This window comes from Zootermopsis nevadensis, unplaced genomic scaffold (genome assembly GCF_977971745.1).
Source record: "Zootermopsis nevadensis isolate Lab colony 2312 unplaced genomic scaffold, Znev_1.0 Znev_ptg000021l, whole genome shotgun sequence".
In the NCBI taxonomy this organism is placed as follows: Eukaryota; Metazoa; Arthropoda; class Insecta; order Blattodea; family Termopsidae; genus Zootermopsis; species Zootermopsis nevadensis.
Genome location: NW_028259153.1, coordinates 12,252,128 through 12,279,326, shown reverse-complemented (window position 1 = coordinate 12,279,326; position 27,199 = coordinate 12,252,128). Strand labels below are relative to the sequence as shown.

Below are 27,199 nucleotides of genomic sequence, written 5' to 3'. Positions count from 1 at the left end.
TTTTCTGCGGTTAGCCGCACGGTCTAGTTCGCTCCATACACGTGAATTCACGTGCGTCATCTACTTCACCTCTCTCTGCACCGCTCAGTCTGTCACCGGTGTTTCCTTATCTCAATTTTTTTACTTTTATTGTTTAGGTTGTCTGGCCTGTGTTTGAAGGCAGAAATTTTTTGGGTCGGAAAATATAATCATAGCAAGGCCTGCACTTGCTATACAAGTTTGGAAATGTACAGCGTGATAATTGTGGTGCGTTCGCCAAAATTCGACCTTTGCGAATGACACAGTGATGTCAGAGCTGTCTGGTAACACTGACCTACAACCCTTGCGCCACAGTGTCCTTACGGCACTGCCAGAAACTTCCGAAGTCTGCTTTCATCCTCAGATGAAAGTAGATGGCTATGGTAAACGCGTTTTCCTTTTAGATGTAATAGTATTGTGGTGGCACTTGAATTATGGGTGCAAAATTTGAAGTCAGGACATCAGGAAGAAAACGTTTAAGGAAATGATCTGATTCTAAAGGTGTATTTCGTCCACTGGCACAGAGATCTAACCTTCAACTTCAGACAAAATTTGAAACAATCAACTGAATCACTTCGAGTAGAGAGGACCTTGAGAAGCTAATAGTGGCTCAAGTACTCAAGAAATTGCCCGTCTTACAAAGAAACCGGAAGTTTGAAAATGGCTGTATTCTGGGTTGTAGCGCCGTGAAGTCTGGCACACGTTTACCAAGGTTTCAGACTCATCGCCTAATGGAGGCAGCAAGGACGTCTGTAACGCTGGTAAACTTCTATAACCCAGAAGACAGCCATCTTCCGACGCACCGCCGTGAAAATCTCAAATCCAACCCGAAAGTTGATTGTTGCATTCGAAAGAGTCCGTCACCGAACCCAATCCCAAACCAACTGAATAAAATTCGCATGCGCCCTAGTTGTTTAAGATACATTTTAATATTGTCTTCCTTTAAATGAATTTACAGCACACAGTGTACTATGAAATATCTTGTCCTGTTTGATATTGCCCTAAAATGGGTTCAGTGCGGCAGAGTGGGCACCCCTGGCTCGTATATATCGCGTTACTTTTCACAGAGATATAATGTGAATAATTAAAATGGGAAGTTTGTGTTGATTCGTCTCGCCAGTATATTCAACGCAAATGAGCTTTCTCCATTCGTATGATGTAGGTGATGTAAAGCGGTCCTAAATATCCACCAAATGACACAATGATATAAGTTTTTTATCTACACTATGACAGAGACGCGGCTATAAATTTAGTCCCATCCATTTTACATAATCATGCGATGAATGACAGCAGATAACTGAAGTACCACATATAGTACAGCATTAAAAAAGCTCTCCATTTTGCCCAGAGAATACAGCAAATTTATGAGCTTCATAATATTCTCAGAATAAACAAAGATTATTTCCCTAAAAGCATTAACCAACTGATCTTTCTAATGCAGACGTAACGAGTTTTCTTTGCCGTACGAACTTTGTAAATCGCCCTGAGGATGTGGGTAGTAAATTCTTGTGAAACATATTCTTTTCCTTTGTTGCTTCTACCTAGATTTTTGAAGCCACGTTACAAGATATAAACAGGCTTAAAGTATGAAGATTTCTGTCTTCTGGGTTGTTGCGCTGTGTGTTCTGGTCGATGTTAACCAACGTTTCAGAGGTCATACTGCCTCCGTCATCAGGGCGACAACCCAGAAGACAGAACTCTTCATATTCACCGCTGTGAAAACCTAAAATCTAACAAGGGGTCAAAGTAATTTGTGTATCCTCCCTTCTAAAGTCCACGCACTAAGTTGGTTACTTTTGGAAATAATGTTAATCGCTTTCTGGCCACAAGCGGTTGGCTATCAGTCTTCAAACTGTTCTGATCAGTGTTATGTTCTCTTTTTTTGTATAATTTAGCCCATATGCACTTGCGGAGGGACATTTTGTATGATCACATTGTTGTTAAAGAAGTTGCCTATAGTCTTATTTTCAGCCTCAAACGCATGAAGTACTGTAATAATTGATACACGAAATGAGTCATAATAGTTTTAAAACATTGGCGTGCGTGTTTATTTGTATGCAAACTGCATTTTATTGTGTCAGTCAAATGAATCACACCGCCTCATAGTAAATTATAAATAATCAGTTCTGAGTGTGTCAGCTTTGCCCTCTCGTAGGTTATAAACAAAAGTCTAGTCCCACGAATCACATTTTTAATATCTCCATGAAGCACAGGTAAATACGGTCCATTCAGAGTCTGTCCGTGTATTATGATCTGATTACATCTGATGACACTGGTTGGTTGAATCACTCTGTCCCAGGACAGAAAGGCTGGGCTGCAGACGAACACGTCGGCTAATCCGGACATTTTAAAGAGTTGCAAGGAAGTTTCAAACAGCACAGGTAAAATTAATGAACCTTAAATCTGTTATTGGCAGCACTAAAAAGACGAAGGGCTAAAATAATACAAATCTTTCCTTACTTGCGCTCAGCTGTTCTGTTGAAAGAATGCACCAAAGAATACAAATGATTGCATCATGTAAGTACATTCGAACCTGATATAAATGTTAGGCTCGTTTAAAAACTGATTAACGTTAAAGCGGTTTACGAGTTACGCGTAACGCTTTCTTTACCTATACATTTAAACATGATGAGACTCGCTATGGACATTCCTGTAACAAAAATTAATAAATCAGAGTAGGGTTTATCAAACGTGAAATGCTTTTCTCTTCAATTAAAATTCCTCTGTATGAACTTGTTCATCATAGCGGTTACACAGATATTTCAGCAAATCATGTGCATGACTTCATGAAAATACTCTTTGCTGTTTTAGAGGACGTTCAGGAAACATCTATGATAAACATGTCGACAGATTGATACAGCTATGAACTGTATTGTGTATTTGATACCGGTTTTTAACATTATGACTGAGCAAAAATTTCAATTTACAGACGCATAGGTATAATGTATTCAGCGTGAGGAACAAATTCCAGAAGGAGTAGACGAAGTACTGTTCTGCCAACAGCTCCCACATGTACACAGACAAGCAACATCTATAAAACGTTTGGAACAGTAACAGAATACGATTAATCTGTTTTATACAAAGCAAAGCCATTTAAAAAGCGAAAGGTATGTTATTTTACTTATGACAGAATCACAGTAATTGTACACATAGTATTTGACACAGTCTTTTACAGTTTACCTGTTATCATCAGAATAAAATATTTTTAATGAAACATAATCAAAGCTGGTACTTCGTTTGTCCCGGGTGTACTATTCGAACTGCTCTTTGACCTCAACATATGATACAGTCGATGGCCACCCAGAACGTGCATCGGCAACACTCGTATGTCCTGATTCGGTTCTTTCCACCAACTCGTAAACTTTCCTTTGTCTACACAGCAATCACATACGAAACTACCATTATCCCTAAAATCTGACTAGTTTTCGCATTCTCTGAAAACGAAAATCGGATTAAAAACTGTTCTTTGGTAAATTTTATCAATGGAGCAGTCATGTGAACATGCCACAGTAAATATTTTGACTTCTCAATTTAAAATGTTAACCAAGCAAATTTACGTTGAAATTAGGGAAGACTTATATTAGTTACTTCCGCCATCTTCTTCCGTGCTGCCAACCTTGGAAGTATAGGCCTATAAGAAATGTTTCTTTTCCTGGAATAAAATATTTACTAGTACAAAGTTCTAAAACTTGAAATTTTTGCAAAAACGAAAATGAGACGTTTTCTTATTTGCCTTACTGGAGGCTTACATTTTCCATACTGAAGAAAAAATTTGCACACTAAACATACAAGTTGCTTATAGCAGCCGTGTATGACAGAGACCTTTGTTTGTTCTGGAGGTTCACCGGCGTTACCTCTAAACGTCTGCTTGACAACCGTTTAACACACGACGCGATCTTGCAGAAGTAATAGTCAACATTGTTTACGGTTCAATTAAACCGCCGGTGTTCAAAGAACTTTATTCGGTGTTTATTTGCACTTATACTCCTCTATTACTGCACTGTCGACCTTGTGTTACGTCTGAACTGTATGTTTCGACTAGTCCAGCTATCTCCAGCTTCAAGTTGTGCACTGTGATTACGTGCTATAATAGCTCAGAAATGTTTTGTAAAGAATGGCGGACTAAAAACACAACAGGGTGCGACAATTTACAATTAAAAACAGGAAAGATGCTGATCCTTCTAATCGTTGTCGGTCGTGTTCTCTTTAAGGTAAGGACTGAATGTTTAATGCTATTAAGACGAGCTTTGGCTTTAAATATATTTGTCCTCTTCGGCGATTATCAGAAAGCAGTGAAACAGGGGAGCAGGGAATATTTTAGTGGATTACTTAAAACTGTATTCGTTTAATAACGGGTCTTCGTGATTTAGCCGAATGCAAATGGTTAAGAAACCTGCTTTAAGCGATATATTTCGTCGCTTCCAGTGATCAAATATGAAGTAACCGCCGGCAGCTGTCAAGAGAGAGGGCGAAGTGTGTGGCAGTCCCTTGAGATCTCTTGCTGGCTTCAGCCTTGTGCCGGGATGTCACTTCAGGAGTGAAGTGACCCCGTTCAATGCTGCTGTAACCTCTCTGCTCTACAGAACTTCGAGGTGTTCCCAGTCAAACGTTTGTGAATCTCTGCTCTACTTCAGCACCCCAGTCTTTCTTAGAGGCACAACGCAACAGTTACTAATGCTTATATGTAAATTTATCCCAGATTTAACTCTACTTCTCGATCTTGGAAAAAAATCTTCCTGATCTGTTAAATCGAAAATAGTATAGGTGTCTGTTAATTTGAGATATTTTAGAATTAGAACACATGATATGTGATGTACTTCATTTCATTTTCACATCAGGTTTGGTTTTTGCGACGTTAGTTCACGTTCCACAGTCTAATTAAAATATGAATTTATCTCAATTTGTTGTGCAACATATCAGACACTGCACACGCTTGTTTCAAGTGACTGGGATATTTTATTTTCCGAGTTTCCTGTTCTTTGTCATGTTTTTACATTTCACAATTGTTTTCTGTGAGCCTTGCACATGTAACCGAAAATGAGACTGTGATTGTGAATGATGAATTTAATAAAATTTGAGGGGAGGGGAAGGTGGTATTGTTGAAAGACGGGAAGACTTTATTTACAGTCCAACTGCACTAACCGAGTATCGATCACGGGGTCTAGTATTCAGAGACGTGTCATTATCTGAAATTGCCCTGATCCTAATTTGAAGCATACAGTGCTGCCACCAGGCTGTTAGTCCCAGTGTTTCGAAGAACGTGTTTTAACGTGTGCCCATAAATCGAATAAAATGATGGCAATTACTATTCCCAGTGACTCGTCCGTTATGGGACAAAGACCATGCGAACGGCAGGACGTGACCAACAGACTGCACAGTGCAGTTAGCATGAAAGCGTCAACAACCCACTGAGGGAATTGTGCCCTTATTTATGTGGTCTGGTTATAATCGTTTTCTGCTTCGACAGGGTGCGAGATAAGAAACAAATGAGGTAATTAGAGAATAATTAGCGCAACATCGTGTTTACTATGCCCTCAGAGTGCCACATAATTTTGACGCGATCAGATATTCTCTTTTGAAATGTTTGACAGATTTGGGTTCAATACTGCCGTGTCTGTACCATTCGACATACGCTAAATTCTGCCGCCAGTCTTAGCGTCTGGTCTTGGTGATTAATATTTTAAAACCTCAACTGTCAAATTATAACTTTTAACAGGCGGATAGGACGAACCAGAACATTCAATATAAAATATGAATAAAATCACATGAACTGAAATATTGAAAATAATATTTTTTTGACTACCTCTAAAACTTTAAAGTTTACGAAGGAAGTATATTGGCATGAAGCATATGTTTCATTAATCTCTGCAACTTTTGTCCAAACTATTTCTCGCTTCGATAAGTTTTTAACGAATTGTGCTCGAAATGCGTACAGAAATGCACGTTGGTCTTCATTTAAATGACCCGTTTATTATCGTTTTATTGTAATCAACACTGGAATGTGTGGATAAATTTTAATCCAAGCTCTGCAGTATGAAATGTAATGAAAATTCGTTCTACGGTCCAGTTTATACACGGCACAAGACGACATTGCTAGAATGATAAGCGCAGTTTTGCTAATTCACAAATGAATGACCAAGAGTTTACTATTATTAAAATAACGTGCCAATAGCTTTATAATACATATAATATATGGGAGCCAGAAAAATAGACAGTGGTCTGACATTATCAGAGAAACCAGAATTCCTGAATAAATATTTATTTCCTACATGAAAGGAAACACAACCCGTCTCCATTTGGGGGGAGAGAAAAAACATAATTCGCTATAAAGCGTTCGTTAAGATCATGCAATTGATATGAAAACTGAAATAGTACGATAATTGGCCTCCGAGCAACAGTGGACTAACCCACAATGAGAAAAGAAGACGTAATAAACTGTTGCTCTACTTGTACTTGTAAGATTCTGAAAGACAAATACAAATACAGCAAGACCAGAGGGTGACATTGTGACATTACATATTTTTTATTATACCAGATTTTAAAAATTCGTAGTTTAACCAACTGTTGCTCCCAGGAGGGAAATGAGAAATTAATACAAAATTTTGGCTGGAAGGCCTAGGTATAGAGGCAAGATAATATTACAACTGGTCACGAAGAAATATAGTGTAAAGATGTGGGCTGGACTCAACTGGCTTAGGATAGGCCCTGTGGCGACTGTTGTGAATCATAGGGTTCCATTAAAGGCGGGAAATTTGATGATCAGCCGAGCGACTGTTAGCTTCATAAGAAAGATTCTGCTCTATGTGTTGGTTACTACGTCAAATACCGGCATAGCATCCATGATTTGAAACACGGAAGACGAACCAGTGTATTTATTTATTTATTTATTCATTCATTCATTCTTTGGTTCATTTAATGATAATTCTTGTTGTTCATATTCTGTAGCATCGAATGATGTGATGAGTTACGAATTAGGAAGGATGTTGAAGGAAGCGGTCGTGGCCTAATTCTGAGGTATGCCTTCTATCCCGGCATTCTACTGGAGCGACTGAGAAAAGCCATGGATGTCCTTTGTCAGTTTTGCGGATCTGGGCCGAGATTTGAACCATGAACCCGGGAACCCCCATATCTGCGAAGTAGCTATTCTACCACGACGTTTGGTTAGGGTTAGTCCAGTGCAGCAGTTAGACTCTGTTCATATTTCAGTCATTTGTCGAACGCATGTGAACGCGACAAGCCGACTTCTTATATGCCTCTAAAGCGAACAACTGTTGTCTATTTTAATCGCGCTGCAAGCAGAGCTGTCTGATGGTATTATGACGACATGCAAAGCTCCCAAAGATGGCAGATGTCTGTAGTTAGATTTGTATATACTGAAGTAATCCGTATAACAAATTCCAAGGATTAAACTCAACAATTGGCATTATGCGGACGTTTCCGTTGGGTTTAAATAAACATGTGTGGCACTAAAGACTTTGGTTTATGTTTCTTTTTTATATATTTTTAGTTTCACACAACAAGCGCGGATTTAATGGCCGTTCTCTTACGAGTAGGCTGCACTGAAGGGAAGGCACCCGAGCGGCCTCAGCCATTATCTCGCTCCCTTCCGCTTACATTAAGCCTTGTAGCTGTTAATGGAGAACGCCACGCACGCGGAGCTCTTGACATGTGTCCAATACCGACGTTTCACAAGAAATTTAATCTTTTCTAAACGACTTGAACGTTTCCCGTTTATAACGCCTGTAATATGGAAAGACCGCTCTCATTAATGTCCTCGCAATACGTAAGGTATACCCAGTCTCCCACTACAGGTTTTCTTATGATTTAGGCGAGGAGACTCATATAGATCCGGGAGTCCTCATGAATGCCGTGTCTTCAACAGTGACTGCACTTGTCATGATGTGCTCTGCCCTCTGCGTTGTTTACTTGCTTTGTCATCTCCTGGGTTAGGAAATCGATGAAGCATATATCACTCAAAGACTGAATGAGTTGGAGTAATTGCTGTGTCCCGGAATCGAATACTGGGTCCTTTGTTATCTTAGAAGAGATAAATAAGTTCTGTGACGGGAATGTCTGACTTGTTTTAGAAGTGAGGGCATTTAGAAAAATCCAACGGAATCTATCCGATCTCGAACCCAAGAACTTCGACTTATGGCGACATTCATTACCTTTCCTTAGACCTCCAATCTCGCTCGTCCGTCTGTTATGCCAATAGTTCAGTGAGAAAAATTATAATGCAGGGTATTTGGTTCACGAGGATGTAGGTATGTATCATACTTTCAATTCTAATCTGTTTATTTTCGTTCTGCATAGTTTTAAAATAATTCTTGTATCGACAATTATCTCAGTGTTCATTTCCTACTAACACTAAAGCAATATAATGAATCTACTCATTTAAAAATGCTTAGAATGTTAATATTGGCATACTTTTATCCCCCGTTTCGCTTGAAATATAAGCTAAATCCCCAATAAAAATTCGGTTAAAAGTACAATATTAATTAGTCCTGTCTATAGGCCTACAGGATTGTAATGTACTTGATTCTCCGCATTCCTAGTACCATGTTTACAAATTCCTGCTTTATGTAAAACGCTATAGCAGTCATGGCTCCTTGAATACAGTTCTGAATCAATGAAATTTTTAATTAATTCAGTACTTTTAATTCTGTCATTTCGAGATGAAAATATTCGCGACATTATATCGACTATTTAACAGAGGGCCCTTAAATATCACAACGAGTGGGACAAGCACTAGCTTATCTTTAGCAAACAGGCACAAAATATCATTAGTGCACTCGGAATTGCCGTACCTGTTTTAACAATCTACTCTTGAGAAGTAAGGTTCACTTTCCTCGTAGTTTTACCCCATTATCAAATGACGTCACGTACTTCATAAATTCCTATAAAAGCCTGGCACCTAACGTTCTGTTCGAGAGGTTCTTTCAGTCTCGAGTTTGAATGTTATGAAACTTTTCACTGAATTAAAACACAGGCTAAACGGCTTCAAGGACCACAAAAAGACTTAACTTTTTAATTGATGAATTACAAATGTATGGTCAGCGAAATTCTTATTGGAATTACACTAAATGGTTCAAGACTATGGACAAAGCAGCAGTCCACAATCCAGCCGAACACACTCATAAGATGCAAAATGATTGTTACGAGAAAACAAATTGATGATGTAAGAATGTTTCTGATCATTGCCCTTCGTGCAAAATAGAAATTATGTTATGTTTCGGAAGCTGGTTCTGTTTCAGTTTTCAAGACCTGATATCGGAAACAGTTACCTAAGAAGCAGTCGTCATCAACGTGACAGAGAAAAATCTCTGTTCAATTTAAAAGTGGAATTGTGGCGAGGTCATCTTATTTATACCCAGTCTTTTTCAGTGCTGTTAACATGGCTTTTGATATACCCTAAATTAGAATTACCTCTAAGTTTCTATTTTCCCTCGCAGACTGTGGGGCTCGAATGGATGGAAGTGGTAGAAAGATCAAAACATCCATCGGGCTCCTGTCGTCGACATATTTGTGTAGAATCAGGTGAGTTCACCGAATATACGACTCGCATTTTTGTCGTGGCTACTGAAAATAAGCTGATCTGATCCCACTGAAAGGTAGATCGTTACATAATCAATCCAATGAAACAGTTTAGATTCTTGTATTGTACAGCATTCTGTATTGAGGGTGATACATTTAATTCATTCATGTGGACGGTATCGTGCTGTAATGACCTTATTTCTGGTCCAGAATTCAACTGTTTAGCCAACCCCTTCTGTCGCATGCGATTCTCTGGGCTTATTAATTGCAGTCTTTTGTTATCCGCAAAACGCTGCGCTGCAGACCCGCCAAATATATCGATAGCGGAACTGAAAACTTCTCGTGGATGGAATTTAATTACTGAGTTGCTGCTTGCCTCTTACCTAGAAGGTGGGAAAACTGAATGTTTTGTAGGCTGGCACACACTGTCGTTCCTATGAGACGATGCAATTTACCTCTGTGGAAGGGGAGGGAGTGGCTGGTTGCGGATAGGGACCGCAGTAGAAGCCGAGAAATTACAGCATGGAAGGGAAAACGTATCGAACGCAAAAGAGTGGAGTTTCTGCAGCACTGGTGGCATATCATCTGGGTTCAATGCAGCTGGCTCTATTATTCTGAAAGTAGCGTGGTATGGCCCGCTAAAGTTGACGGCAAAGAACCTTGTTTAGAAGATTTCTGTCTTCTGGACTGTTCTATTACAAAGATCATTTGGTTAATGCTGTTTGAGGAATTTTTCTCCACTTACACTTAGAATCATACAAAGCCCGTAAATACAAAATGCAATGTTACTGATTATTAAAACATTTGGTACATATAATTACGACTGGTTTTAATGGCTTAATTGAAGGGTGGCGGGTCATAGTACACTGCCGCTTGGGAAGATAAAAGAGTCACAATAGATATTAGGAGAATAAACGATGTGTTTTGTTTCGCAACCGTGCAAATGTCAGAGCGTATGTTTAAAAGTAGTTTGTGAATGGATAGGAAATATTATTAGAGCAAATATTTCTTAAAAAATACACCAGAAATGTCGCCATCACTACAGCCAACCGCTGGCAACTATTACGTCAAACATTAAAATAGGCCTGTAAAAACTACGTAATGCTAAGCTTTATAATTTGTATAAAATATTATGACGACAAACAAATGGCGATGAATCATGTTTCGTACTCAATTTAGAGAAGACCCCATATGGGCGATCCATGTATAGATGGAATGATAATTTTAATGAAGACCTCAAATAAGCAAGGTGCGAGAGAATGGACTGGACAGAGTCCAATGACGGGCGCCCGTGGACAGGATAATGAACCTTCCGGCTGTTACCTTGTCAACGATGCATTTGATCCTTGGAATTAGTATCTGATAGAGGGCTATAGTTAGGTCGACTTCGGTCTTTTGTCGTGCGTCTGGATTCTGGCTCTCTGAGGCGTACTAATACTGCACTCTTGAAAAATCCAGTCGAAGGGCTTACGATCCCAGTGAAATTATCCTCATCTCCAATTGAACGTGAAACGTAAGTTTTGCCCCTCACTGGTTTCCTTACGAGGGAATTTGCTTCCCAGTCGAACCGACAACGGCTTGGACTAAACAAGACAGATATTAGATTTGGACTAGGCGCTGTAGCAGTATAGAATTCGGCGTAGTTATGAAGTCCGGTCTACAGTCGCTCGAAGTGGATCTCTGACCCTTGCTTTCCTTATGACGACGCTGCAAAGTGTTTGTTTACTGTCTCTGTGTGTGTAGTTTGCTCTGCATTTGTGCTAGTCAGAGGTAAAGGCAGCGTGATGCTGTCAAGAACACCCGCTTAAACCTAGGTTAATCTAGGATAATCTTAAGAATTATATGTTACATCTTCGTTTACTGATGTCATCGAAGGAATATTGTATTACATTCACATCACGGTAAGTTGATAAATTTTTAGGAATAACTGAAGGCAAGTTGAGGACACCTTCATTAAAAATTAATTAACATTGTATTTTGTTTAAATCGCCGAGATTCACCTTACAATGGGTTTGTACTAGTCTTGATCAAGTTATTTAAGTGATTTTTCATTTTTACATTAAGACAACAAGTGGTTAGCTCTTATATTTCGTATTCGAGAGGTCCCGGGTTTAAATCTCGACCCTGTTATCTTTGACTGACGTATTCGTTATTTTCTCAGTTACTCCAGCCAAACGGCAGAATAATATTTTGAGTTAGATCACGACCGCTTCGTTCTACATTTCTTCCAATTCATAATTCATTAGTCACCCTGTCACTCGACGCTATATAATCTGAGCTACTACATCCTCTTTAAATAAGCCATAAATGAAATAAAAGATGTTGGCTTGATTTGTGAACTATTTAGATAGAAGTGTATGTATACGTACATAAGCCATATACCGGTAATTACAGAACTGTTTGCAGAGTAATGATGAAGGTATATGTGCTCATGCCATCTAATGGTTGAGTGGTGACTTGTTTACGGAAACACGTCATGTGTGCACAGAGAAGCAGTCATTGGCGTTTAAGGAGAGAACTGCACATATTGTATTGTGTGTTACGATATGTACCGTCGTGCTTCAAGTTCGCCTTTTGCTGAGGTACGGAAACAGTGTAGTATGGACGCGACAGTTTTCGCCATAGCTGTTCGTAATTGCTTGCTTTTTGGAGTTATTACGTCGGCTATTAGAACCTTCTCTGTAGCGCCCACGTTTCGAGATCTTTGCCTTTTTCTTCATCAGTGAGTAAGCTCTAAGCTACTAAAGCCTCAACCCATGACGGATGTTACATATATGCGTATTGTGCATGTACCCGTACATACGTATATGTACCTACTTCACTCTGCAGGCTTCTGGGACGTCCATAAATTTCTTCGTGTCTGGAAGGTATCCTATTCGTAAATGAAGATGGCTGTCTTCTGGGTTGTCCCGCCGTGTAGTCTGGTATTAGTTTGCCGACGTTTCAGATCCACTTGCTGCCTCCATCATCAGGGTAATGGTGATGAACTGGAAAGGAAGAGGAAGGAAGCCATCGTGGAATGTTTTATTGTACAGGCATTTGTCTGGAAGGAGTTGTAAAACCACGGAAAGCCCCATTCATAACAACCAGGCTCCGGACCGGGATCCCAACCCACGACCTCCCGAATGAGAAGCAGAACTGTTAAGCACTCAGCGGTAGCGTCATATGTTGCTAAGGCTTTTGCTGTGATGGAAGGTCACGCTGGCAACGTAGCAAGCTTCCCCGAATTTAATGTGCTCTTTAATTTATTCGTGAATGTAATCGTGATTTGTTGCTGTCATACCCAAATATTTGAACTTTGCCACAGTTTCGAAGGATTTATTAGATGTTTTAAAATTGTGATTTTGTCCTGCAGTCTAATGACGAGACGTGAACATGCATAATAGGCCTATTCTCTGAGTTTATTTCTGGACCAACCTCCTTACTGGTGTCTAATAGTGCGTCTCTGCTGTTCTTTATCCCGTGGCAGGAAGTGTAAAAATACTCAAAACAGTACCAAGAACACCGTAAACGAAATGCATCCTGTTACATCATGTAATGCTGCTGTGACAGCTGTTAGGTTGGTCCTGCAGATTACAGCATCCAGTAAGAAGCTGTCTTACAGTTCATTGTCTTGTGGTTATGAATTAAGACACGACCGACATTTGTGTATATGCATTGAGGCAAAAGACGAACGACTTTAATCACGAAAATTTGTTTCGTCTGGGATTCGAACAGCGTACCGGAGTGGGTGTGTTTACTGCTACAACTACTGAACTACCTTAATACCTGATACACGTCGTTTCTCTCCATTTTCCTAGGACTTCTCAGTTCTGATGACCAGTTTCTAGGACACCTTACTCTAAACTGCCGTCAAGTAGTTCAGAACTAGTATCAGTTACATATTTGCAGAGTATTAACAGCTAAACGACCACAAATTGTTCTCTAGGGATTTTAATTGAATTTATTGGTAATTAATTACAGATGCAATAACTTCGCTTAATAGAATTAATTCCGTCCCACTTAACACTCCTTTGTACCTCGCACTTTGAGAAATTCTACTGTATGCAACGGAGGTAATCAGCTGAACGCAGACATTAAGAAAGTCTTCGATCGAATGTTGAGTAACAACCCTTATATATTTTACTGCTTCCCCTCTGTATCCGTAGGCCAGCGGATCTGAACCGGAGGGCGACTGGTAAGTTTTCCTTACAACGCAACTTCTTTCCACAAGCAGATATTTTTAAAATTCGCTCTGGTTTACATGAAGTCGATCATTTTCGGCGGACTGTTTATATTAATAAATGAGTGATGACTCCCTGTAGATGTAAGCTGCATTTCCGACGTTTCGGAGATTCTTCCCACATCAACATGCTGCCGTCACTCCACAACGAGCTCCACATTAGTACTGACCCGCCATGAAATCTGGCAGGGATAATTCTTGTTTGAAGTCAGACAATTTTTTGACAATTTTTAGCCAATTCATAATAAATTATCACACAGAAATGGGCCCTACGATTCACTGACCATCACAAACCAACTAACCATCTATATTTGTTTGACCTATTTTAAAGCAGTGGAAAGGGTATACGTATCAGCAGCATTCTCGTCCACTGCATTCATTTCTCTGGGAACAAGTTGTAACAAAATATGAATGATGTACAATTCTATCAAAGTGAAGGGTTACAAGTGACAGAACATTTACAAGTAAAATTAAACTGACTACCGGCAAATATTCATCCGCCGAGTGGAACACGAAAGTCCAAAGCATAATTTACACAACTTGGTAGTTGAACTCAGGAATCACTCAATTTCGGTTTACATCCTGATTTGCAAAAACAAAATTCCAATTGGCAGCGCAGTAAATAGGCCTACTTGTCTTTTTGTCTCTTGTACAAGTGCAAAGGACAGGTTAATTAAGATGATTTGCTGTAGAGGTTGTCGGAAGCAAACAATGAAATAAGAGGGAACAAGTCTTGTAATTATGTTACCGAAATAATGTGTCAATTTCGACCACGAACGAGGGAAGATAGTCGAAGTAAAATTTATTTAGACAATGTTTCTGATAGCGCTGTAGGAACACCTAACGAATATATATGTGATACTTCCACCAATAGGGCCCTGATAATGGAGGTAGCAACTGCTTTTGAAACGTCGACGAACTTATACTAGACAACACGGCGCAACAACCCAGAAGACAGCCATCTTCGGACCAGATGTTACAGAAAGACAGCATGAAATGATGAAAGACGGTGCGCAATTTGCATATTATATTTTATTTTTAATAAAATGGGAAGAAAATTACAGACCGCTGAGGATATAAAAACGTAAAAATATTCTGTAAACAGTATGCACTGTTTGAGATACTTATATTTTTCTGAGGTAAAAAGCAATCCATGCACTTAATTGGACTCGTTTCAGACGGGAGAAAAACAGAATATTCACAGCTAAGGCAGTACAATTAAGTAATTATGTATACTTAGGATCATGGCTTATTCTGAAAGGATGGAACGTCAAGGCCGAAATAATTAGGCTACCTTCGTGGTTACTCCAATTTCCCAAACAAAAACAGTATATTATTTTAATTAATTAATTTATATGTTTTGTGGCCATCTGCAAATCACGTCTGCAAGCCAGTTTTATCCTTTCCATTTCTGATGCAGGCCTACATTTCCAGGACACTTTATGTAGTTACGGTCACAGTCATTAACGGTTGCAGCGTGTTCGGGGCTGGAAGATATTTTTACAGACACGTACGTACGTAAACAGAGAAAGCAATTTCTTTGCCAAGGCTGAATGCAGGGACGAGGCGGTACAGACTTCGCGCTGTGTTCGTTAATACCCGCCGCCATGACGAGAACAGAATGAAAGGGCGACAGGTTCTTTGTCGCGAACCCAGAAAGCAACCAGTGCATTTTGCCCACGTAAAGCGAGATATCGCCATTTTTAAAGCCGTCAAGATCATAGGGCATGACGCAATTAGAGCTTGACAACCTGAGAGTATTTTTGTTCCACTATTACATTTTCATAGGCCACAAAGTCTTTGTTAAAATACAGAAAGTTTTCAGGGGAAACCGTGATGAACAAAAAAACACCGCTAACCCTGCAAAAATAACCTCTCGCCAAAAAGACTTGAAAAGAGGAGAACACTCTGTTTTACCTTTCAATTCTTGAAAACCCAACGGTAACTATTTGTACCACCTACTTTAACAATCAATGCCTACGTTTTGTCCACTGGGTATATTTATTGGTTTCGTACGAATATCAGTGAACAGCGATTATTTTCCTAAACGGCATCAACCAATTGATCTTTGTCGTCGGGACGCGTATTTTCTTTGAGGTACGACCTGAATAACTCTTTTCAAACACGTTGAGTCATTTTGTCCTCAGTATGACAAACAAATAAGAGGCGAAATTATAGTTTTGGAATTACATTTTGCCTTTACTTTTTAAAATATGAGAGGGGACGACAAAAGATTCTGCTCTTGATGGAAAGTATTCCCGAACATTAATCTGATCGTTTCATTGTGAATGGTCGAACGATGTGGTTCATCAGTGAACTTCATGGTACCGTCTGGAATCGGACTTACGAAACATGAACTATGTGCACGTTGACAAACAAACTTGCTGAGAAAACAGATGCAACATCAATTACGATAATTAATATGTCTACGCGTTATTAACTTATGTGGGTTCTACGAGTTGCATAAGTAACGACTTCTGCCCTTTAAGTGAAAACTTGGAACGCTAAAGGAAGGTAAATATAATTAGTGAATGGACGAATCATCTGAGTACTGAAGTCGTTTTGAAGCCAAACCCATTTTCCTACGCGATTATCGGGCCCGAAACGCGAAAATGAAGTAGGATACATGACGAAGCACGAGGGGCAAAAGCATTGCCGTTAAAGCGTCACATTTAACCTACTTCATGGAGCAGAGTTCTTCTCCTTCAACAGCTAATGACCGCTCAGTTGGTCAAGAAATGTCTGCCGTTTTATATACCCCGATGTTTCATTACCTCGAACCGGACCCTATCTTGAGCGAGACGAACCCACTCCGCTCGCTTAACACTATTTCTTTAAGCCAGGCTATGTTTAATTTTATCTTCCTATTTAAGCCTTCACTCCAGGTTTATGGCTAAAATGTTGAAAGCATTTCTCAGCCCCTCCATATTGCTACTATTTAACGATGTTTTTCTGGGTTTTGGCGTCGTGTAGACTCGTCGAAAGACTCCAGCGTTTCCAAGAAGCATAGTGTCTACATGTTCAGGGTTGATGGTGGAGGCATCTACGTAGGAGTCTACATGACGTCATAACCCAGAAGAATATAATTACATTCTCACTACTGTGAGAATCTCAGATCTCACGTACTTATTATTTAAATTTCCGCATCCTTCTGTTGTGTCCTGTTAGTCCCAAATACTCTTCTCAGGACTTGTTCTCAAAAGCCCTCAATCTCTGTTCTTAGACCAAGGGTAAGAGACCCGTACAAAGCAAGAAGTAGATCTACAGTTTTGTATATTTTAATCTTCAGGTTCAGAGACCGGAAGAGAGGCGATAAAATAGGCTATTCCGAACCGGATGTCAGCAAGACTTCCGCTGTTATTTTATTGCTTTATTTTAAACCAAATTAAAATTGTGTCTGGAACTTTATTCGAAGTGACCTTCCTGGACTTAGAAGTGAATGTCAGAACATTGTGCTTCACCACTTGTAACCACAACGTAATTCACAACTGATCTTCATGTCATTTGTCTGCGGTTTGTTAATTTTAATTTTTTTACATTTTTGCATTTCCAGAATGTTTCTTTCTCCCATTTTCTTCATGGATCTCATTTATATTGGTCAGAGTTGTTATCAGGTGCTGACATATTTAAATAATCTCAAATTATTTATCATACAATGTTACATTAAGATTTTGTTACCGATTTTCTTATAGTGTCGTGTTCATATATCTAGTTTTATTTATGTTTGTTACAGGCCAACTCTTAAATACCTGTAAGATATCCTCTTTCGTATTATTATTTTAAGTCAAGTTATGATAAAATATTAATTTGACAACTCATAAACAAGGCTTTACGGAAAATCTGTGATTTTGTCTTCTGTTGGTTGCTTAGTCCTTTGCAACTGGAAATTGTTAGTTCTGTATTTACATTTAGGCCACATATTTGTTAATTTCTGTTCGTTCCGGACAAATATATATGTTTGCTTAGCTTAACTGAAGCTAAAATTGAAAAATATCGATTTCATCAAAGCGACTCATCGTACATAAAAACATATATTAAATATTGTAGACCTAAGTAAGCTGTGGAACTTCTCATGCATTTGCTGTTACGGAGAGCGTTTGACTGAAAACAAGAAAACGTAATTAATGGCTCTGTACAGTGTGGATTGGCTTTGGAACGATGGACTATATATGTATAAAACCTGAAATGAGTTCCGTAATTAATTTCACTCATAGTCTTTCCAGGGTTCAAATTTAAGTTATTCGCTAGTAAATGAAGTTTATTCCAGCTTAAACAATAGCAGAAGAAGAGGCGAGATACATTTGGAACAATAGATTTGCATCAATAATGAATGAACATCACGACCTCTGAGGTGTACGAGGTCGCAACACGAAGCAATCTTTTTCTAGCGTGAAGAGCTGTTCAACGTATTAAACACATTGGTCAATGTCAGAAGCTTAATTCGGTTGTTACTAATTTCGTTGATAGCCTAGCTAAGCCTTAAGTAGATGTAACACACTCTTGCTAACTCTGTTGATTTCTGACAGACGTGATTTGAAAACTATTTCATATGCAATTACGTATTCGATTTATCAGTAAATGAACATCGTGGCCAGTGATTAGTCTAAAATCGCAAATAATGGATTTAGAAAATGTGTACTGCACTCTTTTTTTTCTCTCCAGAAAACGTAGTACGAACTCTTAAAAGGCGTTGGATATCATCACGGTAATTATAATATGTCTGGGGCTAATACAATCTAACGACTCGCGAATTTTATTTTTGATTTGTAAATTCAACTACAACAGTGGACCTTCTGTATCGTTTATACATTTAAAAGTCAAATAATTATACTGGAACACGCTGGTGAAAGTTGTATTAACGATTTGTTTCTTCCGGCTTGAGATTCTGATAGACGAAGAAAAACACATTCATTACTTTTATATGTGCATTGTTCTCATCCCATTGTTCATTAGCTACATTCACGGAACTTGCAATTCCAGGACTCTATTAACTGCTTCATTTCGTTGAAAAACGCTTCGAGAACATTAATATTCATATGGCTTAAAGCACGTACTTTTATCTTCGTAAGCGCATGGAATACCATTGAACTATGGGTTTTGACAAACAGCTCTTAAAAATCCCTACTAAAGACATTTGTTTCAAAAGAAAAAGACTCTCTAGAATTCTTGTTTGCTGTTCTTTCTTCAGAGGCTGAACATGTTAAGTCAGACGTGCCCAAGCCTTCAAAACGCAGTGTCTACCCCCGTTCCACTACCACAACACGGACTAGCGTTTTATTATCTCCATCATGTTAGCAAATGAGTTCGACCGCACAGCGGAAGAATATTTTGGCACTGAGATGTTGGCAGCCTCTGTGCCACACAGTGGCGAGTCACGTTCTGAACCCCAACGCGCGAGGAATGAGAATGCAGCAATGAACTGGGGAAGGGGGGGGGGGGGTCCCTTGGCCTTGCCCTCGCACATACACGGCTCACTGAATCTTCTGCTTTAGTGCGTTTCAGATGAGACTTTGGAGTTCGTCTGTTCTCAGATTTTGCTGTGCAATGCCCCTCAACTAGTCTGGAGTCTACAGACCAAGAAATTCAATTGTCGGCCCGTGGTTCAAATCCGGACACTTAAGAGTTCTCTGGCAGAAACACCGCTGTGCTAAGCGTCATACTATTAGTACATATGGCGGGAGTGGAAGGAAGACTCCTCCATGAGTAAAATTTCAGGTTTTCGCACCTGTGAAATGTCGATCAATTTGTACCAGATTACACGGCACGACATTACAGAGGATGGTCATCTTCAGATGTCAATGCGTTGGTCTTCGGTGTGGTAACGGAGCGTGGACTTGCAGGTTACGTTCGTAGCCCTGAAGAAAAAATAGTAGGTTCCTCCGAAATGCTGGTATCTACCCACAATTCTATGCGGCGTTTTAACCCACAAGACCAACATCGACATCTTAACCTCCTAGGACGTTGATGTACCGGATACTTCGTCGGTGTCAGGGTAAACGGTTGCGTCCCAAACGTCCAGTACATGAAAAACAATTTTCAGAAGTTCGAAAGAAATGTATAGACATGCGATTATGCAATTTACAATACGCACTGACCTTCTTCGTCACTCCCAATCATGGAGTATCGGTCGAAGCCGGACAGGTTCCTGTGTGTACCCAGTCCGAAGTCGTCCTTGGTCCACTGGAGTACCCCCGTCTTGTTGATGACGCGACACGGTAGGGTGACACGGCTGCCGACGATGGCGGTTTGGTCCTGTGGTTCCATGGCGAACCTCTGCTCAACCCCGCCCAGAGGCTCCACCGCTGCCAGCAGCAACAGAATGAGCCCCAGCGCCTGCTCCATGGCCCTGCAACGTCACGAAATCAAGTGATGATGTCCGTCCTTAGTCAGTCTGCGTGTGGCAGACCCATAAGAGCAGTAGCCGACTCAACGAATTTCGATTAAATTTGGCATTAAGGAAGCACACTAAAATTGGGGGCGAATTTAATTTTGGCTCGTGTTGGTGCACAAAATAAACTGTACCACGTTTCTAAGACACGAATTTGAGCGTAATATTTAAGTTTTACAACTTCTATTGAAATTAACGAAATAACTTAGAAGGAACGGTTATGTTTCGATATAATGGACTGTTTCTACTGCTGATTAATTCCTTCAACAATAACACTCATGCAAAATGTATAACCCACTTTAATCGGTAAATTTGAAAAGAAGAAGCCGTTTGGGAGTCTTAACTCTGTTGGGATCATAACATTAAAATGAATATTAAAGACATTGAGTGTAAGAGTTTGTAACAGATGCATCTCGCTCAAGATAGGGGCTAGTTGCGGGCTCTTGTGAACACTGTAATGATTCTTCGGGCGCCATAAAAAGGAGTTACATTTATTGTTCAGATGAGGGGTTATCAGCTTCTCAGGAATTATTCTACTGAGTCGAGTTAGTTGTGCATTCAGTTAGAAAGCATTTTGTAGAATGTTGTTTTGACTCATATCGACACAAGCCTGGCCACCAGAAATTTATTAAATTATATGAATGGCACCACTTGATTAGTTAGCTTTCGGTCTAGTTACCAGGGGAATAATTCCTCACCGTAAAAATCAGCATATTACGAAATGTTACATGGGGTCTGGAATTATTCTGGACCATGGGGTTACATGCTCATTACCCAAGACATCTATTGTTACCCGTACTTATTAAAGTTAGTATTGACTGTCATATCCCCATCAACTCCAATGTAGTATTTAACAGACATAACACAAACATTAGGAGGTCCCTACCTCATTCCAGTTGTCTGGAATAATATACAGTGGCAGGCTAAACTAAACATGTAAACAGTTAGTGGAGGCGATTAATTTAAATTGGCGAGTCTCTCGCCTACATCCTACAAAATTCTTAGTGACTATATCCACGAGACCTTGACAGAATCGATATGACGCGGTGTGGACTGAACCTCGACTCTCAAATTTAAACTTGTCAACATCAACATTTTAAGGTCGGTTTGTTGCCAGACAACGTCTTACAAAACACGAGCTGTTAAAATCAAGGAATAAGCCAATAAGTATGTTTCCAAATGCCAGCTCCATAGAAAAGAGTTCTTCTTGAGAAGCTGATGGTCGTTGGATTGGTCAAGGCATTCCCAGAAATTTTATAGAGCCCGAAGGTTAATGTCCACAAGATCTTGGACCATAACCTGAGCAATATGAATCCAATCTAAATCTTCGCACCTCATTTCTGAAAGATATTACTTTTTTCATTCCTTCCGTAACTCGTCTCTTTCTTTCGGGTTATCGGAATTAACTTTTGTAGGTATTTCTCATCTCTCCGAAACGTGTTTCATACCCCTCATATCTCATCCTCCTTGATTTGGTGAACAGTATAAACTATTAACCTACTTAACAGTTTCCTCCAGCGTCCTGTTTAATTAATCTCTTTTAGGTCAAATATTGTCTTCTCAAACACCTCTGTCTGCTGTGGATTGACAATTCATTACACATCTCTCAGATAAGGCTGAAAACCCTGCTAAAACGAGCCAGAATTGTGTTGCCCAGTTACATCCGGCGTGTCACCCAGACCTGCACAGGTGGCTGATGTTGTAGTGTTTCCGTCTAGTTTCTCAGTGTTCCACGAGAAGTCGCATGGATCATCTAGCTCAGAATATCAGTTGTAATCAGCATAGAGTTACAAGCGTAGTGATGTGTTTCGATGTGTAAGAACGTTGCTTTGTTATTCATTCGTATGCAAGGCGAATATCTTTCAAAGAGAAGCCACGTCCTGCCAGAGGACTATCAAGCAACTCCACAAACAACTCAAAGGAAACTGCTGCTTTTAATGTGAAGAAGGGACGAACACCATCCGCCATAACCAACATGGCCACAGGCAGGTGGAAAACTTTGTAACTACGTACTTTCCTTTGTTCTTACAGAAGGAGGTCATGTTCCGTGATCTGAATAGTTTAAACTGAAGCATTGTTTTGAGGAATCTAATCATGAATGCGTTTGCAATCACGTGGATTAATCTTTAGCATCTGTATTTCCTTTCAATGTGATTATAGGACATATAATTATCCATCGATGAGAATGAAATGTGCATTACATGTAATGTTTCGCTTGGTGGGGGTGACCAGAATTTTTCTTACGTACAAACTACCAGTTGCACTTCCGAGATACGCGAAATGAATGCGAAAGGACTTTGTTACATAGAGCTTGTTTGATTATAAAGAGTGGTGCAAAAGTCAGTACACACCGGCCATACCAGGTTACAAAGTTTTATAAACGTGGAACTTAGCCATTTTGGATACTTAGAGTAAAAGAGTATTTCTGTATAGGCTTGTGGAAATATTTGTATGAACTGCAACGAAATTAAACGCAAAATCGTAAGGAAGAAACATATTAATATGTGTTTTAACTTCTGCTCCACTCTGTATTTTATTCCCGAGACCGGAAATGCAATCTTTATGATATGTTTATGCTGTCTTGAACGTACTGTATGTCATTTCCCATTCTTTTATGAACGCATGCAAGAACATCAGCGTCTAATCTTCTTTGTACTGAACTTCTTTATATTTTTGTGCTGTTCCTCACGGTGTCTGCTTTCACTCATTTCGTAAGAATATCTCTCAGAATAGCTTCTAGGTGGCTACTTACTGCTTCGTCTACACAAGGCTGTCCCAGCCACTACACATTCACCCTGAAGATGGCAATTAGTGTGTTTGTCGAAACGTTGCCCAATTCTCAACATTCGATGCGGCTCCTTTCCGGAAGCCGATGTTGCACGTTCCAATTATCAGTTTCTGACGACTGTTTCTTCGTAAACTTTATCCTCTTCTTCATAAGTGTGAAAAGTTTGTGGAGAGGATAGCAGAGTCGGGAACATTGACACTCGTACGCCCCGACCCCAAGTTAGTGTAAGCGCGTGCCAACACGACTGTTCTTAGTCTGCAAAGCCACGACCGTGTCGTAAAGAATGCTGTGTGACTTGGACCTCGCCCCACTTGGCACTACGCTCGCTATCATGCGTAGCCCCGAGGAGAGATAGTCACTCACAGCACACAACACATTGCGGTACTATGCGGCCTGTTGAACCGTCAACATTCCTAGAGATTTAACGCCCCATCCACGGAAAACAGTTGTCTTCAAATAGATTTCTACCCATGCATGTTTATCTCTGAATCGAATTTCATCCATTCCACGTATCTATATCTCATTCTATGGGGGACAAGGGACATAGATCCCTTTAAATTAAGTAATCGATATATGTACAGTACTGAGTCATAATGTTACTTTAATGTTAATATGTTATCATCTGTGTTGATGTTACGTTATGCACACTTATGGCACGGGAATCTGCTGGCTTGTTGATTTGTTTATGGTGAATTTAATAACCCTTTCAGTAGCTCTGTATTGCAAGTAATGATAACAAATGTTGGAATGATTCTTAAATCTGTTTCACGTTCATTACATCAGGCGCTCCACGCAGAACCAGAGCAGTGAACGAATCACTTTTATGCGACTTGTAACACAGTCCTTGGGGAAGCTAGCCATATTACTCGCCTTTTATGGAATCAAAGTTGATTACCGTGTATGCAAGCGCCTGCTACTAGACTCTGTCCTGAGCCAGTTGAATCCAGCCTGCTTCATCACACACTGTAGGATTTGAGGTTTTCAGGGCGGTGAATCGCATTCATCGCCCTGATGACGGAGGCGGCATGACTTGTGTAAACAGGTGATATTACCCTGTTTATTTTATTTCCTTAATGTGTGAGACAGGATATCGCAAAACAACCAGCAGTATTGTAACTTTGTATGTATTTATGATATTGTAAGCAGGAGATGGAAAGTTTAAGAATTCCCCGATTTTAAATCAAAATCTCGTCCTTCTTAAGTTTGAAACATTTTAGACTTTTTCTTTTGCTGAAATTTTATCCCTGTAATCAAGACCTTTGATTCGAAGTTTTATACTTCTCTGGCACTTCGATGAGTCACAGATTATAATTCAGTCACTAGCCGTAATTTGATCTTTATTTCTTGTGGCTAGGACACAGAGTCCCCAACAGCATAACTTGAATTCAAGACATAAAGTTCACATGAGATTTGTGGAAGCTATATTTGCGCTGGAACAGATTTTGTCTTATTTTCTTTCTGTCACCGTTACTATCAGAATTAACTGTCATCTAGTAATGATTCTGTGGCATTCATGCAATGTGTGTAGTCGAAACGCTTTGTCAAATTACGTCATCATCATCATCATGGGCGCTACAACTCAGGGTGGGTCTTGGCCTGCTTAAGACAACGCCTCCATCGGGAACGGTCAGGGGCGATGTCTTTCCAGTTTCTAATACTGATGTTATGGAAATCCTTTTCAAACCCATCAATCCATCGAAACTTGGGTCTTCTTGTACCATCAGGTTTTCCTAGCATCAAATTCTTTGTGGGCTCTTCATCATTCATTCTGAGCACATGTCTTGCCCACATCATTCTGGAAATGTTGGCTTTTTGGAGATTTCAACATCATCAAAAATAGGTAGATCATTAGCCCTTCTTCGGTTGCTTAGTCGTCGTGCGGCTTGTTTGTTTTGAGCTTTCATAACAAGTAATTTTTACAGGATGGGGTGTTAGCCCCAAGTCCAACCCCTAACCTGGAGGACCAGACCTCCGTATATAAATCCCCCGAAGGCAGGGTGGTCCAGCTATACCCCGACACCGGGTACCCATTTTAGTGGCCTCTAACGACATGCATGGGCTACAGTGGGGCTATTCTTATTCTCCGACCAACACACGGAGAGTCAAATTACGTGCTAGTTAATAACGCATGGTCGGTTTCAAGTCTCAGTTAGGGCGGTATTGTTTGTGTAACATTTCTAAGGCAATCTCATTTAATCTCTCAGACCTGAATTCTTGGGAGAAAATAAATCAGATGAAATCCGAAGGTTTCTAACGACGGTGAGCCTACTTTGTGCAACGTCTACTTTAAAAATGTTAATAAAAATACGTTTCGGAAGCTGGATATTCTCCCATCTTCAGTTAAAAGTAAAGGACAGAAACCTTAGCTGCAGGGCCCCCTGGTTGAGCTAGCTTCAGATCTGGTGATTCCAGCAGCTGAAGTTTGTTTGCAAGAAGGCCCAGCTTCCGAAACGTAGTATTTTTATTCATATTTGTTATTTACACGATAGGCAAAGTGAAAAATTATAGAAAGTAAATTGTCTAAAATTATTCGTGTGTAATTTTGTCCAAGACAAAGAAGGAAAGGATTTTCTTTTCCCAAATCATTTTCAGACTTCAGGTTAATTGCTTTTCTGAGGAAGTACTTTTCCCTTCTGCTCCGTTGTTTTGGTGTAGCACTGGAGAAACAAACACCGACTATACTGCGCTCAGATTGGTGTTGTTAATTACACAACTACCTTTCAGTTTTGTTTGCCCATCGATCGAACTGTCGTATCACGATTGGGGGATGGAGTTAAGGGCCGGTGGTTGTTGGACTTACCGAATGGATTGTGATCCCTCTGTCTGTCTCAAATAATGGATTGGAGCCTCCTGTTTCATACAGTTCGATCTATATAGCTTTACCACACCACCAGCAGGAGTGGGGAGAATCGTTCCGTTACTCTCGATTCAAACATCGATAAACTATCGCACGTGAAACGGCGGAAAAAACTCACTACACCAGTTTTCCTTCAATTTATTCCGACCTTATAAAAAAGAAATAAAAAAGGTTTCATTTTTGCTACGAATACTAGTCTAATTTATTGATTTAACCACCCAGGGCTTTGATCGTGTTTTAAATACTAAGAAACCCCAGCGTAATTTTACTTCATTGAGCGATGATCGAGATGTTTGTGTCCGAACGGGATTTGAATGCATGAGCAGACCGCGTTGAAACAAATTGGCTGTAGAACTGATGTTATTAGTTGTTAAAGAAAGGACTTTTTTCCCTGTCTGTGCTATTCATTCAGATTAGATATTTTACGTGTATTTTTCACTCGACTGATCTCGGCACGGAGTTCTAACTGGCATAATTTAAACACGAATAGAAGTTGGTGGTGTGCTGTCCCTTGAGCATCTATGCATCCGGTCAGTTTGCGACTGTCAGCAATGTTACAAGGGCTGCTCAGCTAAGTTTAATCTGACCTTCGAATTAGTAAGTCTGTAAAATATTACGATACACATAATAATAATATTTTCTTTTCTTTTCCTTATGAAGTTGAGAATTAATAAATTTAAATCCGGCGAAAAAAGAAAATATATTTCCTTCCAGTGGGTGAAAGATTTTCAAATTATGTGGAGCATATATTCTTTCCAAACAAATCGTTTCCAATTTGGATACACTAGTGTATGTGCGCGGTCTATTTAGTATACGGAATGAATGTGCATAGACGAGACTTCTTGTCCTGGTATAACTCAATATTGTCACTGGCTAGAGGGAGAGACATTCGAGACGTTCTTGGCCACTTGCAGCTTGTTCAAGGGTGTCTGGATTTTCTTCAATCCCTTAAGACATGCCATAAAGTAAAATTACATTAATCAATACCGGCTGCAGCCTATCCATTAATTTACCATAGCCTATATGTATTCATTCGTAAGCCGGCTGAGGGAAATTGATCATCCAGCCATCTACTGACCGGCTTAGCACACACACCCACTGCATACACGAGAACAGCTCGTGGACTTGACATGAGAAGCGAAACCCCGGTGTAGGTCACTGAGATTTGTAATGGGACGAAATATAAGTTTAAATTAACCATAGATCTCTTGACTTGAAAGCATGACAGACGCCAGAGAAATTAAATCTAGTCAGACAGACGTTTTCTTTGGAAGATTCAGGGCGTTTTATGAAAAGCAGCGTCATGTACCACAAATTCATTAAAACAATATCCAGTGACTTACAAAAATGGCACCGACACAAGCCGAAAATCAAATGGATGTGATAGGGTTT

The 27,199-nt window shown here is 39.8% G+C and overlaps 1 protein-coding gene across 3 annotated transcripts in view; it reads right to left on the bottom strand.

The window, feature by feature from the left end:
• The window catches only part of LOC110841283 (irregular chiasm C-roughest protein-like), a 302,701-nt gene that overhangs the window by 44,809 nt on the left and 230,693 nt on the right, over nucleotides 1-27,199 (bottom strand). For all 3 annotated transcript variants that reach the window (XM_087352626.1, XM_022086681.2, XM_087352627.1), the window contains one exon: nucleotides 19,870-20,120. In XM_087352626.1, coding sequence (XP_087208752.1) covers nucleotides 19,870-20,116 — 247 coding nt within the window. In that variant the 5' untranslated portion in view covers nucleotides 20,117-20,120. The remainder of the gene's footprint in view (nucleotides 1-19,869; nucleotides 20,121-27,199) is intronic.